Source organism: Bos indicus x Bos taurus, chromosome 14, assembly GCF_003369695.1.
Source record: "Bos indicus x Bos taurus breed Angus x Brahman F1 hybrid chromosome 14, Bos_hybrid_MaternalHap_v2.0, whole genome shotgun sequence".
NCBI classification, from domain to species: Eukaryota; Metazoa; Chordata; class Mammalia; order Artiodactyla; family Bovidae; genus Bos; species Bos indicus x Bos taurus.
The window spans coordinates 30,780,670-30,801,345 of record NC_040089.1 but is presented as its reverse complement, the minus strand read 5'-3'; the positions used below and the strand labels follow the sequence as shown (position 1 = coordinate 30,801,345).

Sequence of the window (20,676 nt, the reverse complement as noted above, 5' to 3'; positions counted from 1 at the left end):
TTGAGGAGCATGCATTCTGCCAGAGGCTTGTGGCCAATCTGTTCCCGAGTGCAGAACAGTTCCAGGCTCTGGCCAGTGTTGGCTTGGCCTGAACTGTGCATGGTACTTTGACAAAGACTTTAATTAGTTGCAGACATCAAGAATCAGGTGCAAGAACATGGAGAAAAAGAATCTCTTGTCACTGTTGGTGGGAATGTAAAATGGTATAACAGAGCATCGCAGTTCCTCAAAATTTGAACATGGAATTGCTATACAATCCAGCAATTCCATGTTTGGGTATATACCCCAAAGATCTGAAGGCAAGAACTCACACAGATATTTGTACACTTATGTTTACAGTGGCACTATCAGAACATCTAAGAGGAAGCAACTTGAGTGTCCATCAATGGGTAAATAAACAAAATGTGGCATATACACAGAATGGGATAGTGTTGTTCTTGTTCAGTCTCTCAGTCATGTCTGACTCTTTGCAACCCCACAGACTGCAGCATGCCAGGCTTCCCTGTCCTTCATCATCTTCCGGAGCTTGCTCAAACTCATGTCCATTGAGTCGGTGATGCTATCCAACCATCTCATCCTCTGTCACCTCCTTCTCCTCCTGCCCTCAATCCTTCCCAGAATCAGGGTCTTTTCCAATGAGTTGGTTCTTTGCATCAGGTGACCAAAGTATTGGCGCTTCAGCATCAGGCCTTCCAATGAATATTCAGGGTTGATTTCCTTTAGGATTGACTGTTTTGATCTCCTTGCAGTCCAAGGGACTCTCAAGAGTCTTCTCCAACACTACTCAATCTTAAAGGAAATTCTGACACCTGCTGCAACAGGGGTGAACCTTGAGGATGTTATGCTAAGTGAAATAAGCAAGTCACTAAAAGATACAGTACCATCCCACTATCTAGAGTCAACAAATTCATACAAACAGAAAGTAGAATGGTGCTTGCCAAGGGCTGCACCAATGGAAAGAGGTTGTTTAATGAGTGTAGAGTTTCAGTTGCAAGTGAAAAAGTTCTGGAGATTGGTTGCCTAATAGTGGGAGTTTACTTAGTGATACTGGGCTTCCCAGGTGGTTCAGTGGTAAAGAATCTGTCTGCCAATGCAGGAGATGCAGATTCGATGCCTGGGTTGGGAAGATCCCCAGGAGAAGCCAATGGCAATCCATCCAGTATTCTTGCCTGAGAAATCCCATGGACAGAGGAGCCTGGTGAGCTACAGTCCATGGGGTCACAGAAAAGACAGACACGACTTAGTGACTGAGCATGAGTGCCTTTACCTACAGGCAGCTTGGCCCACTTGATTGAACAAAACCAGACAGATGCTTTCCTGATATTTACGCTGGCATAAGTCAGGGTAGCCATGTTAATAAGAGGAATTACTTTTTGCTGGCCTAAAACAAAAGAGTGAGCTGTGCCAGGTCACGTAACGAGCGACCAGTGCCCTCAGGCTGCCTCTCAGCTTCCCAGGGCCTCTGTAAGGTACCAGCCTCGGCCCTTCTCCAAATGGCCAGCTTCTGTAGCACCCACGATTCTGATCCGTTACCTTGTACCTGTCCCGGGTTCCATTCCCTCAGGCATATCCAAGTGATACTAACTGATCAGATGAACTGAATTGCAACCAAGAGATTAATGGATGCTGACAGCTTCAGGCCCAGTCCTGCCATTTACCACTTTACCTAGAAATTGTCCTGCCTAACCCTGCGGGCTGGCTGCTGTATGTATGTCAGTCACATGCCTGGCTAGGAAGGGGAGGGGGGCTGGCAGTGAGGAAACTGTGTCCAGACCCCACCCTTGGACCACCCCCTCCACTCAGCCGCTTTGAATGGCAATCACAGATTCTACCTGACGAAAGGGTCTGGTTACCACTGCATGTTAAAAGCCAGTCTTTCTGGGCCAATCCAAAGGAAGCTTTGGCCTTCTACAGTGAAAGCCACTTGCCTTAAAACAATGAGGGTGGGAAGGGTAAGGCTTGACTGGAGGCTGCTGGGTGGGTGACCACTAGGGTCTGTCCTGCACCTGCTGGGCTGAGTCAGAGAGTCAGTGCCAGATGCTGGAAACAGGTGTAAGGGGGAATGCTGAGGGCAGGGTCAGAATGTTTATTCAGAAAGACTAAACCCAAGCACTGGCTGCTCCCTACTCAGCATTCCTGAACCTCGGGCCTCAGATAGCTTAAGCATCATGGATTCCAGGACAGCCAAGAGCCTGGGCCAGTCATCAAGGCCTGGGCAGTGCTTGGGGCCTGGTCTCTGACTCACAGCCAAGAGCCTGAGCCCCAGAAACTCAGTTGGGCAGGTCTATCCTGGGCATTTCCATCACAGGGATACAGTCTGTACTGCTCAGTGGCAGAGCAACTGAGGTATGTCAGGACTGCAGCACAGAGTTGTGAAAATACAGCACATTCTCAGTGGATGCTTGAGGAAGGGTGAAGAAGACACCCTCCCCTCCAACACAAGGAGCCGTGGAAAGAAAACATTCACTAAAGGGCATTTTCCCCCGTAGGAGAATTTACAGCTGTGAGCACTGAGGGATGGAAGGGAGGGATGGAGCTGATCTGGGGGCTTCACCGCCTGTAGCTGCCTCCCTCTTGCTCAGTTAGGGAAGATCAGAAACCAGGCCTACGAAACAAGAAGAAATTAAATTCACTCCTTTTTCTTAACCTGGAAGAAGACATCTGGTGTACTGACTTTGTAGGGCCTCTAGGAATAGAAGGAGTTGGGCTGGGGAGCAGGAAGGAGAAGTGAAAATGTCGATGTCACAGTTTTGCAGACATTATCAGCAGCCTTCTTCTCAGGCATGGACCTGCCATTATGTGTCCAGCAGAGTGTGGGTGCATGTTCTCAGCCTTTCTGAAAGGAGAGCTTTATTACAAAGGATGCTAATTAGATTATCAATTCCTCACTGATAGGACTTCTTTGCCTTGTGTGAGGGAAACAATAGGTTTTCCTCAAGAGCAGAGCCATGGGAGGTCGATGGTATTGTTATGCCCAGTTCATGGAGGAGAAAACAGGATGGTTGAGGAACTGGCTCAGAGTAACTCTAAAGTGCTGAGATCAGAACCCCAAAGGGAAAAGAGGCAGCCAGAGCTGCTGAGCATGTGAGACAGGCTGACTCCACCCCCACAAGTCAGAGACAGGGTGGGGGGTGGGGTCAGCAAATGAAGGACTGGTGTTTTCTCGCAGGGGGTGGAAGCCTAGAACTGACCTCTCTGTGCCAGTGTGTCACCAGGGGTGAGTCAATGCAGAGAACCCTCGGTCACACTGTTATATCTTCAATCATATCAACCCTGATAAAGTGGGGATTCACCCACTTTCCCTAGATGTGGGTGTGACCTCCATTCTATCGCAGGCACACACTCCGTGGTGGTGGACAAGGGGTCACTGGGCACCAGGCTCCCAGCTGCTCCATAATTTGGAATAAGTCACTCATCCTCTGTGATCCTCTACTTAAAAATGAGGAAGTTTTATAATAACTAAATCACTTTGCTGTACAGCAGACATTAACACCACTGTAAATCACTTCAATAAAACTAATTTTATGAAAAAATAACAATAACAATATCAAATTTTAAAAATGAGGAAGTTAAAAAATTCCTTCTGTGCGGGGTTGTCGTGAGGTTTAAATGAGAGAATCTCTGTGAAAGACCTTGCACAGGATGGAGCAAGGTGCACCTTAGTTACAGCCTTTGCCACACAGCACTGGTTTTTCAGATGAACAGTGGTGGATTTGTTCTTTGCTTTGTGAGTTCTAGTGGGGAAAAGGCATTTCATGGAAATCACTGAGATGCATAAATAAAGGGAGAAAAATCCACAGGGTGTACAGCACTAGTAAGGGCCTTAGGTTAAATCAGAATGACAAACATTAAAAAAACTGCAGAAGTAAAACTCAAGTAGCTTTGTCATGACAACTCCCGCAGAAAGCTCTCCCCGGTGCCTATGTTACTGTTTTCATGGAATTGTAGGACTGCAGGCACATGTTGCCAGGGGAAGTGAATTCATTACACTGCTGCTGCTGCTGCTAAGTCGCTTCAGTCGTGTCCGACTCTGTGCAACCCTATAGACGGCAGCCCACCAGGCTCCCCTGTCCCTGGGATTCTCCAGGCAAGAACACTGGAGTGGGTTGCCATTTCCTTCTCCAATGCATGAAAGTGAAGAGTGAAATTGAAGTCGCTCAGTCGTGTCCGACTCGTAGCGACCCCATGGACTGCAGCCCACCAGGCTCCTCCATCCACGGGATTTTCCAGGCAAGAGTACTGGAGTGGGGTGCTATTGCCTTCTTCATTCATTACACTGCTCACACATAATTTACATTACATTTCCCTCTTTAAAACAGATACATCCATTTCAGCTTCCTATTAAAGTGACTTTTAGGAAGGAAGCTATTTGATCTTGAGAAATATAGCCTACAGTTTTATTACAGATTTTTTCTTTTCTCTTCTAGTGTTAGTGGCTCAGTCATGTCTCACTCTTTGCGACCCCATGGACTGTAGCCCACCAGACTACTGTGTTCATGAGATCCTCCAGGCAAGAATACTGGAGTCAGTAGCCATTCCCTTCTCCAGGAGATCTTCCCGACTCAAGGACTGATCCCAGGTCTCCCGCATTGGAGACAGATTCTTTACTGTCTAAGTCACCAGGGAAGCCCCTTCTAGAAAAGCCCCCAAACTGACACTTACTAGGATATCACTTTCCCAGCAGGGGGAAAAAAAAAGAGAAAACTGCAGTTGCAGGATACAAATGAAAAAGCAATAATAAATAGTCTCATTAAAAACTTACTTCTTTAAATAAAATCCTTCCTCTCTCCAAAATTTTTTCTATGTAAAAATGCTTGCATTTCATTATCAGAACTTCTTATAATTTCCAGGACTATTAAGTCCTGGATAATATTATGCAGTAAATGTAGGCCTGAGTGCTGATCATTTTTTCCTCTATTTGTACCAAGTGAAATTCCAGCATAGTCAGGGTGCCTGGCTTAAAAGTAATTTGATTCATAAGCTTGAATCTCCTAATTTGTATAACACAAGCAGTGCTCTCAGTAGAGATTTCTGTTTGAAAATAATTTGACACCCTGAATCCCTCAATTAAATTTAGAGAACATAGTTAAATTTTCATTCATTTCAGTTTGTTTTGGAAAATTAAATAGATCATTTCAAAGAACATAGGACCTGTAGTGAAACTCATGGGAAATCATATTCTTGGTCTACTGGTTTATTTTTTTTAAACATTCTCTGATACCTTGTGAAATTAATCTCACGAAGGATAGAAGCTTTTGCCTCAGGCATCGCTCACCACCGAGTCCCTAGTGGCAGGTGGACTTGATATTTACCCTTAAAATTGGACTGAATGATTTGGTCTCAAAGGTTATTTGCATGAAAATTATTTTATCTTTTTGCATGTGATATGTTGTGGGGACCCAGGGCTCCACATACCTGCTTTTCTTTGGAACACTGGCTACTGTTCATCCCAGTTTAAGAAAATATGGATATTTTCAAGGAGATTAAATCTTAGGTAGGGAAATTTGATAAGATCTCAGGTCTGGGGACACATGTATTGGTTTTTGAGAGTCTAGGAAATAAACCCTGGGCTTCAAGAAGAGAAGAGAATCTTGGCTAGTACCATGTATCTTTCTTTCCCCCCTTCCTTTCTTCCTTCTTTACTTTCTTTCTTTCTTCTTTCCTTCCTTCTTCTAAGAAATGTTTTTTATTTTTCCCTGGAGGAGCACCTTTATAATCTCAAAGGACAACATTTATGGAACGTGGGCTGGGAACTAAGATGGCCACGGGCTGGTTTTCCTTGGAGACACTTCCTGCACTGGACTTGCCCTCCACACACTGCTTCTGCTGTTTTAGGGTAGAGAATCCAAAGGTGTGGGTCACCCACATTGTCCCCGATGCTCTGTCTCTGAAATCATGATATATTCTATTGGAAGCATCTGGCAATCCTCAGGACAGGAGGAAGGACCATCTGCACCTTCTTGTCAGTCTTTGGGTGGGGAACCTTGTCAGCCAAGAGGATAAGCCCAGGGTTGGAAGGCCCTGGCCCAAGCTGGGGGGGCCTCTGCAGTCCTGTGGAAACTGGTGTAGACAGCACAAGGAGTGAACTGGGACAGAAGCATGTCATTAAAATGTACAGACATCTTAGCTCATAAAGCAATTTACATCTACACTAAAAATAGGGCCCCAAAGACCTTAATCATCAGATTGTAAAGTTGAGCCTAGTCACTTAAAAGCAGCAGGCGCCTCGGCTGTCAAGACCTTGCTCTGCTAGGCCTTGTTGGTGGCTGTGGGAGGAAGGGGAGACAGGTGTGCTGGATTTAGGCGGTGAGTCTTCCCGTGGCCAGCTGTTTGGAACAGGTGAAGCTTTGTCCTCCTCCAGGCTACCCCCATCTGCCCTCTAACTTTTCTACCCTACCTTAAAGAACAGTATATGTGAACCCATTCAAGCAGGCAGACACAGAGAGTTATTTTTTTAACACTTTCCTTGGGATAAACTCTTCGAGAAAATATAACAATGCTAATTTAGGTACCTAAACAGAGTTTCAAAACACATAAGGCAAAACTGATAGAACTGCAAAGATAAATAGACAAATCCACAATTATAGTCAGATCTCTCAAAATTCCTCTTTTAGCAGTTGATAACAGAGAAGGCAATGGCACTCCACTCCAGTACTCTTGCCTGGAAAATCCCATGGACGGAGGAGCCTGGTAGGCTGCAGTCCATGGGGTTGCTACGAGTCGGACACGACTGAGTGACTTCACTTTCACTTTTTCCTTTCATGCATTGGAGAAGGAAATGGCAACCCACTCCAGTGTTCTTGCCTGGAGAATCCCAGGGACGGGGGAGCCTGGTGGGCTTCTGTCTATGGGGCTGCACAGAGTCGGACACGACTGAAGCAACTCAGCAGCAGCAGCAATTGATAAAACAAGTACACAGGAAATCAATGAGGATATAATGAACCTGAACAACACTCACTGACCTGATGGACATTCATAGAACATTCCACCAGCAACAACAGAAAATACCCGGTTTTCAACTGCACATGGAACATTCACCAAGTTAGCTTAGTACATTTTAAAGATCTGGAAGCATATAGACAATATTCTCTCTCCACAATGAAATCAAACCAAAAATCAAACAGAAAGAAATCTGGAAAATCGTAATTACGGCTGATTCATGTCGTATGGCAGAAACAAGGCAACACTGTAAAGCAATTATCCTCCAATTAAAAAAGAAATCTGGAAAACCTCCATACAATGGAATACTACTCGGGAATATAAAGAAATGAGCTACTGATACATGTAACCAAATGGATGACTCAAGAATGATATGCCAAGTGAGAAAACCAGTCACAAAAGCCTATATATTGGATGTTTTCACCTATATGATCTTCTAGAACTGGTGAAACTATAACGACCAGCAAAATAGCAGCTGGGATGCCAGAAGGAGATTACCCGCAAAGGTACATGAGGATAGAGATACTCTATAGCTTCACTGTGGCCTGTAGCCACATAATGCTACATACCTGTCAAAACCTACTGAACCTTACAATCAAAATAGGTAAATTTTTAAAAATCACACTATTTTTCATCTCTTCATTCATCTAATCTTCTATGACTACATTTACTGTGTACATTCTAAGTCCTTTGTTCTACTGGGCAATGAGGTCTAAGCACCAGTAGGTAGACTTCAGACCTGGATTTTATGGGGTTTATGGAATCTGAAAGGGTAATCACAGCTGTGTAAACATTCAGCCAAATTGGTGTCCAGGAGATGTGGAGATAGTCTGGGAATTAGGGATTTGTGTAATAGCTTCAAGGCAAGAAATACATTTGGGGAAATGCAGTGGGCTATGTGAATCTATTATTACAGTTGCCAGAATGATTTGTCAGGCCTAAATTCATAACCCTCCCAATGAAAACATCCTGAAACAATTTACAAGATTCTTAGTACCAGATTTTTCGCTCTCTAATGTTGTGCAAATAGATGAATCCTTTCATCAAGTAGTTGTTTCATTTTCTTCATGAGAAAACTGAGGCTCAAAGAAATTAAGTGCCCAGAGTTGCGACTGAACTGAAGTTCTTCCTCTTGATTTCACAGATCTTTCCTGAGCCCCAGGCCATAGCACAGTTTCTACCCAACTTGCTCTTCTATTTTCAGACTTGAGGAATGCGCGGTGGAAAGTGGATATTCTAATCTTGCAACTACAAATAGCTATGATATGGTAAAAGCTTTCAGGGTCCCTGACAACTACAGCTTCGTGCTCTGGTGAAATATGTGAGCTGTGGTTCTTTACAGAGGCAGAAATGGCAGAGATTTTAATGTCAAAAACCCCATCTTCACAGCGGCTGGCTCTCTGAATGCATGTGTATGTGTGTGGTGGCAGCGGGGCTGGGGTCCTCTGACCTTGAGGCAGCTGCCAGGGTCCAGCTCAAGTGTCAGCCAGAGCAGCTGCCAAGTTAATCTACCAAGCAGGGAGACATTTCTCTGGACATCCCTGTTCCCATCAAGTGGTTTGGACAAATTTCTCCAACCACAGTCACTAAGCCTCACTGGGAAGGGCGAAGGGGAATGTGGAGGGGCTTTCATTGCTGCTGCTCCTGCTTCTGGGAAAATCTAATTGCCACACATTCCCGATATAAAACCCAGTTGTCCTGGTGGGTGTGGGGGTGGAACCTGTGCTAACCCTCAGGTGTAGTTAGCATATAAGCAGTGTAGGAAGAGGAGGACAATGGAGGAAGCAGAGAGGACCAGGAAATCTCCCTGGAGATGAGGCTCACAGAAGCTGCTTTTCAAGCGCAGCCGCCTGATCACAGTGCACTCCCCACTTATTATTGCCCTGTCTTCTGAGGTTGACTGGGGCATGGTGCAGTTTCTTAAAAAAATATTTAAAAATTAACACAGGAAGTAGATCAGATATAACTGCCACCAAACTCTTTGTGTTGACTGAGTGTACAACAGGCAGGGTCTAAAAGGGTGGGAACTTTAAGGGTTGATTTTGCAGCTGAAGACCAGCTAATGTATAGGACCTTTGCACAGTGTGACACAGCCCTGAATTCAAACCTTGCTGAGCAGTTAGTTTTCTTGGAGAACCAAGGTGGAGAAGGCAACAGTGTGCCTCTGATCTAACAAAGAGCAGAATCCCGGGTCACCACCAATGCAGAGAGCCAGCGTCTGGTTTTTGCCATCACCAGTTTCTAACACATAATCTTCCCATGTCATTAGGTGAAGAGAGAATGTACATGCTACGGCATCAGAAATCACAGACAGCAAGAACAGGGTAGTTTTCACTGTGTGAATGGCCCCGAGGCAAGCATCAGGAAACATCTTCCTTCTTAAATGGATTATGGTTCTGCTGATGGGGCTCAAGTGAGTTTACAGATTAGCAAGTGAGCCTGAGATGCTTCTGTCATTCTAAGGCCACCTCATTTCCCAGGATGGGTTAAGAGAGGTAAGACCACCAGTGAATCAAGGAGAACCTGCGTGTCACATCCTAAATGTTCACGGAAAGACTAACCAAGTGTGAAATTCTACAAGCTAACCTTGCATTGCATGCCTGGTCACTCAGTCATATCTGACTCTTTGTGACCCCATGGACTGTAGCCTGCCAGGCTCCTCTGTCCAAGCAATTTTCCAGGCAAGAATACTGGAGCGCGTTGCCATTTCCTACTCCAGGGGAACTTCCCAACCCAGGGATCGAACCTGGGTCTCCTGCATTGCAGGCAGATTCTTTACCCTCTGAGCCACCAAGGAAGCCTCGTTTATCCCACAATATAATTAAATAAGAGCTGTAACCACCTTATATAGAGCCTGTTTAAATATACCAATTTATATACCTTTATCTAAATTCCGCCAACTTCTATATCTTTAAGTTTAGTTTCAATAAGGAAATTGCATTAGACAAATATCTAGTGAGTTGAGTTCTGAGGCAGTGAAGGTGAATCAGGCCTGCAAAACCTTCAGAGGGATGGGGAATCTGATGCTGTGGTGAGGTCTCTATTAATCTGTCCATACCTCCTTTCAGGCAGGGATCAAAGAGTGGTCCTCCATCATAAACAGGTGTCCTTCTCTAAGTGAAAGGCTCTTTCTCAAACACCAAGAACTACCCAAGGTTCTTGGCAGTAGTGAAAGTCAATTCACCATACCCTCCACCCACAACCCCACCCCCCTGCCTCACCCTCACGACAGGCATGTGAATGACAGCATCCATGACAGGGGCTCCAATGGACAGCAGACAAGAAGCATGACTTCCCCCGCAGCCTCAGAGAAGCGTTACAAGGACATATGGCAACAAAATCCCAAACCTGAACTCTCAGAATATAAACTTAACTCTTCAGACAATTATTCAGATCCACAATTATTCAGGACATCCCAATTATGCACGGACTATTCTCTCCCTCCTCATTTGCCCCACTGAGCCCATCGCTGATAACTTCCTCCCCCTGTTGTTCATCACAAATGACAGGAGGAGGAGTTATGCCCTTGAGCTGACCAAGACACTCAGAACATTCTAGAATACACAGGTTATGGCTGACTATTAGACACTGGGGTAGGTGCCACTCACACCCAGTTATAGACATAGCAGGGACCCATGGGGAGCCTACTGCCATTGCTGAGTAGACAGCTAATGAGGCAGAAAGGAGCTATGAGGGGAACTTCCAAGAGAGTCAGTGTCAACCCGGAAAAGTCAGCGAGCCAGAAATAGCTGAGCCCTTTCGGCTCTAGTCACCCTGGATCACTTCTGAGCCACAGGCACAGGGAGCTGGGTCTCAGGTCCAGCAGCGTCATTTACTCAAAACTATGTGGGGTTTAAATCTTTAAATATGATTCATGAAGCTGATAATATTCAAAAGGTTATGAAAGGAGTAAGATGATTAGTCCCTAAACCCCTTAACAGTCATCAAGAAAAGGCTTGACTATGAGACAACATACCAAAAATAATATACTGTTGGCTTTATGACTTTTCTTTGGTTCTAATTTGTTATAGCCAGTAGATTGAACATTGGCCCTCTGGCTCCTTATTCATTCAGATCTCACTTGGCCAAAATGCCCCCTTTGTGACTGCGCCTGGGCTCCCCTCTCTTAGGAGAGACACTGTGGACTCTGAGGGTGCAGAGAGAACCAGAAGTCACCTGGTCCACCTGCCCACCAAAGCAGTTACCTGCCCACCTGGGCACCTCTCTGGTGAGGCAGATGATAGGCTGCTACTGAACTGATGGAAACCTGCATAGTCCTGTATGAGGCCTTAGCTGGTCATCCATCTAAGAGCAGACTACTCATAGCATTCTGGACACCTTTGGAAAATGGCCTCCTCAAATGGCTATTCTGCCTGGAGAATCCCATGGACAGAGGAGCCTGGTGGGCTACAGTCCATGGGGTCGCAAAGAGTCGGACAGGACTGAGTGACTAACACTTTCAGTGGCTATTATGGAGGGTCCACTCCCACTGGATTACTGAATAATTGCCCAATGAGTCTCGTTCTGAGTCAGGATCCCCTTCCATGCAGGATTAGATGACGGAGTGATTCTCTTCAGGAAGGGGCTGTGAGGCCACGAGTAGTGCTTGGAAACTTGGGTCTTTTTAGATTGGCAGAGCCTCAGAATTGGGGGAGAAATTCATCTCTGGGCCTACAGAAGAGAAACATTATTGAAGAGCTACATGAGATGTTAGTCAAGGGAAAAGAAAAGATTTCCTACCCATTAAAGTAAAAATCAAGCATTGAATCTGACGCCAGATGTAGTGAAGTATAAGAAAAGCCAAAAGTGCTAGGCAGATTCCTAACTCCTGTGAGAAAACAAGAAGAAAGCTTCACTGATATTATCACAAATAATATTTTCATCTTCATTCAGATGGATTTTTCATTTTCATTTCGATTGTGCTCCTATCTTGGGTTATTGTATTACTGTCTTTCTGCCTGACTCAATGTCCACTAAGTATGTAAGGAATCCCATAAACTTTCTAGAAATAAACTTTCCATCCGTCTTTTAGAAAACTTTCTACTCCACTTTTTTACAACCTAAAATAACCTTCAAAGATTTCCTCACACAAACATATCTTTTTTGTCATTTTTCATTCATGAAAATAAATACATGGCACGAAAGCAGTCCATCTTTGAATTTTCCAAAAATCATTTCCATTTATTACCTCATGGAAATCGAGGTTCACTTGAGCAGATAGTTAAAACAGTAAGAATTTTATGATTTTTGAAAAAATGCTGTTTGTTGTTGAAATCACCTGATAACCCAGGAGCACGGAACTCGAGCATATTTTTTCCGCCAGCCCCTGTCTGGGCAACACCCACACGTCATTTAAGAATACTCATGGGTATGGAGTAACCATGAACATTCTTCTTTGTGAAGAAATTGTAGAAGATTTCTTCTATGGAATCTTTGAGCCATGCAAACATCTAGCCCAGTGTTAGGAAGAACTTCAAACTTGTATTTTGATAAGAAAAAAAAAAAAAAAGTATTAAATGACCCCTTAAAAAATTCCAAAGGAGGGAAGTCTGTGCTTTTCTGCTCCCAGCAGCACATGCGTAGGAAGCACTGGTTTAATAAAGCCAACACTATCTTTGTCCAGCCTTCACCAGCACGCTCCCAAAACCAAAACCCAAGAATCAGAGGTTATTTTCCAGAGCCGACATAGAACTTGACTCAAACGTGCCTGCTAGGTGTTGGGAACGACACAGAAGCAAGTGATTAGTCTTTGGAAGCTCAGAGAGGACGCAGAAAAGGCCCAACAAGGGCCAGTGGCCAGTGCAGAGGAGGACCAGGGATGCCAGGCAGTCACTGCAGACAAGCAGCTTTCACCTGCATGCCTAGGGGCCAGGCCCGCTTGCACTCCCGCCCCTGGGCAACCAGGTGTGAAGTCTCCACGCATGGGCAGAGTAAAGTCAAATTGGTGTCTCTTTCACTTCATGTCAGGCTTAGAAAAACAAGCCAACTTGGGACAGATGAGTCGTTCCCCTTATCCCCCAGGCCCCAGGTTCTGTCCGCCCCTTCAGAAGCCCTTCCTCCTTGCTGTCATCCCAGCAGGACCAGGCGGCGCAGGGCGCATTCAGACCCCAGAGCATTCATTGACACTAACCTGAGAAGTAGCTGCAGGTGAGCTAGCATCCTTACCACTCACTGCTGCCCTCTCCCTGGCTGCGGCTTCCGCCCCTTCAGCCTTCCGCGCATGAACATCCTTGGAACCTGAAGGCCCTACGCGCGCGAGACTTCCGCTCCCTGGGGCGGAAGGTGGGTTGGCGGTGGATTTCCGGGTCTGGCCTTTATACCAACTAGGGTAAAGCAAGGGCTCCGCAGTGTCCGTTGCTGCTGGGACTGGAGTTTCAGACTCTGTGGTCTGCTGGGAGCCAGTGGGCACCACCTCCCCCTTCACAGGATGGATAAATTCAAAAGCAAAAAAAGAGAAAAGCAGTGGATTTTAGTTCCCTTCAGGTTTGCAAAGTAATAGCTCTCTGTGTGTGGGCCCGATCTAGTGCGTGTTTCAGCTCAGCCCACCCTCCACAAGGGCTCAGGCCAAGGAATGCAGCCAGCATTCTTGTCTCAGCGTCTATTTGTGCCCCCTCGTCTTTCCTGGGCTTGTCTCACTAGACTGTGGCCTTGGTCAGGTAGATAGCAGAAGCCTAAAACAAAGTTTGCTTATAAAGTAGCAGATAATGGAAGAAAGGGCAAACTATTGGCCAGAATTAATTTTGTATATTATACGTGGGTCCCCCAAAACCTCTTTTCTCAACCCCCAAATTGAAATCTAATTGATCAAACCCAACTGTCATTTAATTATCATACCCATTTCGATTTCAGTGCAATTGGTACACCCAGAATTTCAAGATTCCAGGAATTATAGTCTTTTAGCTTAGTTTCCTATGGAGACAGAGCATAAGATATAATTCCATCTCTTGAGTTCCCTCTTTGCAGTTTTGTTTCTATTGATAATTCCAATCCACATTGAAACCAGGACTTTTTTTTTTTTTGATAAGTCTTCATTGCCCACAAACTCAAGGGGTTGGGACTGTCAAAGGTGTCGTGAAGTCAATACAGACGCTTGAGAACCAAACAGTGACATCTTAGAAAACATAAAGTCAGCCACAGGACAACCACAGACAGTGTCTGGGATGAGCTAATTTCCTAAGAAATTTTTAAAAACAATTCTATCAACACATTATCTCATCAAATAACAGAGACATAGGAAACCTCAGCTTCCTTTATTTGCCCATTGACCAAAAGCTATAGTTCTGTTTCAGGGTAAGCAACAGGGACATAAACTAGCATGGTTTATCTATTTAGTTTCATATTACCTACAGAAAATCCAAAATTCTGAAAATATAACCATTTTTATCTCTCAGCCTATACCCTGTATCTATACTAAGTCAATGCCATGCTCTCAGCTCTCTATGAATTCACATGTTAACACACACATACACAATTGCCATAGATTGCCTCAGATTTGAGGGTGGGAAAATTATGTGAAACTGAGTCTTGCCAACCGGTTATAACCACAAAGACCCTGCTGAGTGCCCTAGAAGACTTTCTCCCTGACACTGTGACGGCCCTAAAATCTCGTGTCCTCCATATACAAACGCCTGGCGTGGCGTTTCCTTTACTTGAGGTAGAATAAATGGTTTGAGCTGCTCAGCAAGGAGGCACACCTGCGTGTCCTGCAAGAGGGAACTCATAACTGAGTTACCTGTGTCACCGGGGCTTCCATAGCAGGTAGCAGGGCTGGAGGGGGGTCCGGAGAGGGAACTGGGGGTGCCTCAGGGGCAGCCTGGAGCTCCAAGGTCGGTGGAGAGGGCTCCAAGCCTTTCTCTGGACTTTGATCTCCCCCTGATGACTCAGTCTGGACGTCTTCCGCCTCTTCCACTTCTACTCCCTCTTCTTCACCTTCTCCTTCTCCCTCTTCTCCCTCTTCTTCTTCGTCTTCATCCTCTGATAAGGTAATGCGTTTTCATATTGTTATAATTACCATTGCGGCCATGAAAAACATGACTGGCCAATATTTGTAGCTCAGATTAAGGTCAGGGCTACGGAAATCCTCTCCATCAGACACTCGACAACAGCAGGGGGCTTGCACTTCCAGTTAAATGTGGACATGATGCTGTGCAAGTGGTCCCAGTCATCACCACCCTGCTTGCTCCCCTCCCCAGTACAAAGTGTGGTCCTCTCAACCACCGTGCACCATCCGCCTCACCCCCAGAGCCTGTTCCCATATCCATCATGCTCTGTCACATCTGCCAGTTCCTGGAGGGCTGGGACTGTCACTTACTTTTTTCTGTCAAATTAAATGGAAAAGCAAATCTCTTCCTTATGTCAGAAGACACACAAAACCCTGGTCCTATTTAATTTCTCACCTCCTTTGTTCAGTGAAGGATGATTTTTGCCACAGTTAATGCCATGACTCTTTGAAACCCACTGATCTGATTTTTTTTTTGGGGGGGGGGTGCTGTCTTCAATGTGGTTTATTTAAAATTAATTTTTATTGGAGTATAGCTGCTTTATAATGTTGTATTAATTTCTGCTGTACAGCAAAGTGAATCAGCCATAAGTATACATCTATCCCCTCTTGTTTGGATTTCCTTCCCATTTAGGTCACCACAGAGTGCTGAGTTGAGCTCCCTGCATACAGTAGGTTCTCAGCTACCTATCTTATACATAGTATCAATACTATAACCCACTGATTTTAATATTTCCTCAGGCAATATTAATGATAGACAATATTAAGTAATTTTTAAAGAACATCCATCCTGAAGATTTACTTCTAAAGTTATGTCTGTGGACACTGATATAAATCCATGGCATTACAGTGGTCTAGCCAAGGAGCCCTATCATCTAACTGAGCTTCTCTTTTCAACTATCTCATCTGGATCAGTTTCCAAGAATGGGATTTCTGGGCCAGATGAGAGGGATGTGTTTATAACTCATTGAGTACATCTGATCACATAGCCTCAGTTTTATTTCCAGGTGTGACTTACTCTATGACTCACTCTATGACTCACTCACTTTTCTTGTCCTCTAATATTTAAGTGAAAGTGCTAATGGTACAGTATCTAAATCCAAGTGTCTTCCATGTTTTATTTTTATCTCATCCTTAACCGTACAGCTGATGACACTTTACATCATTATCATAATGGCTAACACATTGTGTACGGTTGAAGTTGAGATATTAGCATCACCATCAATTATTAAATATTTGATGAACCAGAGTTAATGCTCTATAACTGAATGATAACAAGCACTGTGATGGGCAAAGCTAAATAAACAACATCCACAAACTGTTTGATTCTGTCAAGAAATAGAGCTTCATGTTGGATTATGATCCTTGTGAAGTTGTCAACATCCATTATGGAGATGATCCTGAATCCCCCTTTCCTCCCACCAAAACCTTCTTCCACGGTCACACACCTGCAGTTTTGGGCAAATGGTCACAAGAATAACAAACCTCTGTAAAAATCAATTTCACGTATTATTTTTTCTTCTCTATTGAGGTTGACTGTGAAGTGGTTCATGTTCTCATAATCATGTTCTATTTTCTCCATCTGAAATGCCTTTGATGCTTCAGAAATTCTGCAAAAAGACAAGTTCCCACTTTCTGTTACTGTGTAAAGTTTGATGGCATTGGGTAAAAATGAAAGATATACTTTTTTTCAAAAAATGAAAATTACTTACTTTTGTAACAGGGTTTTGGCATTCTGTGGAAGCAAACAAAAGACAAGCCTACTTAAATTGTTTTCATTAAAGATGTGTTGAAATTGAATTCTTTCCTTTGCTGTCTCTTAAACATCTCATAGCTTAGTTTTTAAATGCTGTAAATAACTACCGTTTTCTATACCAGATCCCTCTTATATTTAAGCAACTCCATGGTTCCTTAAATATATGCTTATGAAATAGTTTAAACAGATGGAGAGATAAACACATATATTTTAGTTGAGAAGATAGATCTAAGTGAGATGTACAGAAAATATTGAAAATTCAATGACAGTCCTTCAGCACCCACCGTCTTGGTTTGTTTCCTCTGGGGCCAGAGATACTTACCTGCAGAAACACTGCCATTTCTGGCTCATCCATGAACTGTATCCCTGATTCAACCAACTTTGACACATTCTCCAAATGGTCAGAATACTTTTTGATGAGAGCACGGACATGTTCCAACTTCTCCTCTTGAGTTCGGGTGATGACTTGGGTCATTTCATTCTTCCTCTCCTCCAAGATGCCATACAGGTAATCAAACTTCTCACAGAGTTCCTGTTTCTGTTTTCTGCAGCATTCCTGTTGGGTTAGCTAATGTTAGTGTTCAAAGAGTGTCTGGAGAAATTACATGGGCATTTCAGGAGAAAAGAAACTTTACTTATGTAGGATACTTTTTTTCTTTCCCCTCAGGCTATCCTTTCGGTATACATACCTACTGTGTTCACGTGTTGAAAATCCCATTTTTATTATACTTGCTGCTTAAGACTCTCCCCAGTCAATCAAATTGGCCAAGTGGATGGATGATTTTGTTTTCCTTTTGATGAGTCATACAGCTTGCAGGATCTGAGTTCCCTGAGCAGGAACTGGACCCCGGGTAGGGCAGTGAAAATGCTGAATCCTAACCACTAGACTGCCAGGAAACCCCCTGGATTATTTTTCAATCTTGTGTTTTGTAAGTGGAGAATTTCATAGACATGGTTTTAAATGTGGACAGGACTGAGTTTAAGTGTTGTAGTGGTGGTGGTTTATATAATAGTTTTATATCTTGCTTTGGAATGAGTTTAAGTATGGTAGTGGTGGTGGATTAGTTGCTCAGTCGTGTCCAACTCTTTGTGACCCCATGGAGTGTAGTCCACCAGGCTTCTCTGTCCATGGGATTCTCCAGGTAAGAAGATTGGCGTGGATTGCCATGCTCTTCTCTGGGGGATCTTCCCAGCCCAGAGATCAAATCCGTGTCTCCTGCATTATAGGCAGATTCTTTACCACTAAGCCACCTGAAAATCCCAGTCAGGTGGGATTCTCTTAGTCAAATAAGTGACTAAGTATTCTCTTAGCCAGATAAAAATTAGATAGCTTATGTCAGCCATCTAACATTGAGTGGTTTAAATGGAACAACTACTTTATTCCTATATCATATTATTTCTGTTAATATCCTGCTCTTTAAAAAATATTAAATAATTTTATTTATTTATTTTTGGCTGTGCTGGGTCGTCGTTGGCGAGCAGGCTTTTCTGTAGTTGTGGCAAGCAGGGGCCACTCTCTGGTTGCCGTGCATGGGTTTCTCATCGTGGTGGCTTCTCTACTTGTGGTCCGGGGCTCTAGGTGCACGGGCTCAGTAGCTGTGGCTCATGGACTTAGTTGCTCCACAGCATGGGGAATCTTCCTGGACCAGGGATCAACCCGTGTCTCCTGCATTGACAAGTGGATTCTTTACCACTGAGACACTGGGGAAGCCCTTTAGTCTGCTTTTAAAAAATGATTTGTGTTATATTGACCCTTAATAAAATTGCTGTCATTTTAACAGCAACTATCATTTGCTTGTACTTTACAGTATCCAAAACGCTACCCCATGCACAGCGTGTACTTTTTTATTATTATATGACTATATATGGTGTAAAGCACTCATAATATTGCCTAGCATACAATAGGCACTGTGTCAATGTTTGTGAAATTTAGATTCCATTTTCTTTAATTTGAGTCATTCAGTTGTAGAATTTTGAAGCTATGTGGACGATCAGAAGTGAGTGCATGTGTGCTAAGTCGCTTCAGTTGTGTCCAACCCTATGGACTGCAGGCTGCCAGGCTCCTCTGTCCATGGGGTTCTCCAGGCAAGGATACTGGAGGGAGTTGCCATGCCCTCCCCTCCAGGGGAATCTTCCTGACCGAGGGACCAAACCCACATCTCATGTCTACCTGCATTAGCAGGTGGGTTCTTTACCACTAGCGCCACCTGGGAAGCCCGGACTCTCAGAAGTAACCTGCTCCAAACCAATCATTTCACTCATGTGGAAACTGAAACCTAGCTGAGTTAAGTCACTTTCTCAAGTCATTTGCCATTTAGCATTGATGCCTCACATATAGCCAAGGTTTCTGAGCTCTTGGGTCTTTGCTACTCCAACCAAATAGCTGTGATTTGCTTTAATTTGAAAAAAATGTATGTGAACCACTTATGAACTAAATATATGCCTCTTCACAAAGCTACCGTGCTGAAAGCTGAAGGTAGGCTTTTACAGGCAAGAAACCTCAAATTGTTTCAGAAGCACATTCATTATAATTCTTTTAACAAGATTCCCTAAGTGCTTACTGGGTATCAAGCGTTGTAAGATCAAAACACTTGTCATACTTTCCCAGCGTTCAGGTGGATGGGAGGGAAATTATTGTGCTTTCTACTTTCTAAGAGGAAAACCTCACTTGTTTTTTTTTTTTTTTCTTTTTCCTCTTGCTGAATGTGCCTTTATATAATTCTATGTAAAATATGTAAGAATTAGACAACTCTGTTTCTGAAATGGGAAAAACACATGCTTATTTTTTGGAATTATGAAAATGGTACTTACAAAGTTTTAGAAATTCACTTAAGATGTTCAGGTTAACCTAATGTCATATTCAAATGAGAAACAGAAACACTCCATGAAGTTGAAATTCTATTTTTCACACATACTCTGAGGTAGAAGAAACACATGAGATATTAGCATGGTCAACCGTCCATCTTTCTGGGCTATGAGACTTTCAAAGTGCCGTGAAAGTCAGTGAACACCAAACACTTCAGTTTATCAACTTGCCCCCTGAGGCAATTAGGGAACAGGTGTATATGCTATGGGGAAAAAAAAAAAAAAAAAAAACACTCTCAGAGGCCACCTTGCTACTGATAGTGATTGCTCTGATGTCACATCCACTGTGCCTTTGTAAATGTGGACCTGGAACGCTTTCAGCGGAGTCTTTCTAGCAACCTAAAAATGGAATGCAGAACATGTGAACCTCTGCATTATCAAAATGCTGGCAGACAGCACACTGTAAAGGACAGCTGTCACATGCAAAAGCATGACTGCAACCGTGTTTCTCTCTTCTGCACACGAAATAAAGGTCCCCACCTCAAAGATTTCTCCTTGTTTTTGTCATAGCTTTTCATTTATTTGAGGAAAAAGACGTGTATCTTTAAGCCCAGTTCCAGGCTGAGTACCTCCCCCATTTTTCTGTGTACTAACTGAATCAAGACGTATACTTTCCAAACTTTCAAGATTACTTTTACAAATATTTTGGACTTCCCTGGTGGCTCAGATGGTGAAGAATCTGCCTGCAATGTGGGGCACCCAGGCTCAATCCCTGGGTCAGGAAGATGCCCTAGAGAAAGGAAGGGCTACCCACTCCAGTATTCCTGCCTGAAGAATGCTATTGACAGAGGAGCCTGGCGGAGGAGTCCATGGGGTTGCATAAAGTGACACAACTGGGCAACTGACACTTTCACTTTTTCAAATATGATGCCTGTGGTTCCTAAGAGTATAGTGTAGTGTGGTGTGGTGTGTGTGTGCATGCACGCCCACACATATGTGTTTCTGCATGAGTGTGTTTAACAATTGAAGTAACTTCCATCATAAATACACTAGGTGTTGGCCTTCAAGCATTTTCTGATGCAAAGCCTCTGACTGCAGCTTGACCTTCCTCCTGGTTCTGCCAGAGACAGTAACATTTATATTTATTTATATAGAAGAACAAATTAAAGATATTTGT

At 43.8% G+C, this 20,676-nt stretch overlaps 1 protein-coding gene across 5 annotated transcripts in view; it reads right to left on the bottom strand.

The window, feature by feature from the left end:
• TRIM55 (tripartite motif containing 55) overlaps positions 1 to 20,676 on the bottom strand; it is a 59,955-nt gene that overhangs the window by 5,680 nt on the left and 33,599 nt on the right. The window contains exons 5-10 of one of the 5 annotated variants that reach the window (XM_027561086.1): positions 17,017 to 17,250; positions 16,651 to 16,673; positions 16,424 to 16,548; positions 14,672 to 14,913; positions 13,070 to 13,357; positions 11,680 to 11,767 (exon numbers count right to left, since the gene is read on the bottom strand). In XM_027561086.1, coding sequence (XP_027416887.1) covers positions 11,680 to 11,767; positions 13,070 to 13,357; positions 14,672 to 14,913; positions 16,424 to 16,548; positions 16,651 to 16,673; positions 17,017 to 17,250 — 1,000 coding nt within the window. Of the gene's footprint in view, positions 1 to 9,698; positions 11,611 to 11,679; positions 11,768 to 13,069; positions 13,358 to 14,671; positions 14,914 to 16,423; positions 16,574 to 16,650; positions 16,674 to 17,016; positions 17,251 to 20,676 lie in introns of those variants that run through there. The other 4 variants (XM_027561087.1, XM_027561085.1, XM_027561088.1 and 1 more) reach the window with 4 other exon arrangements.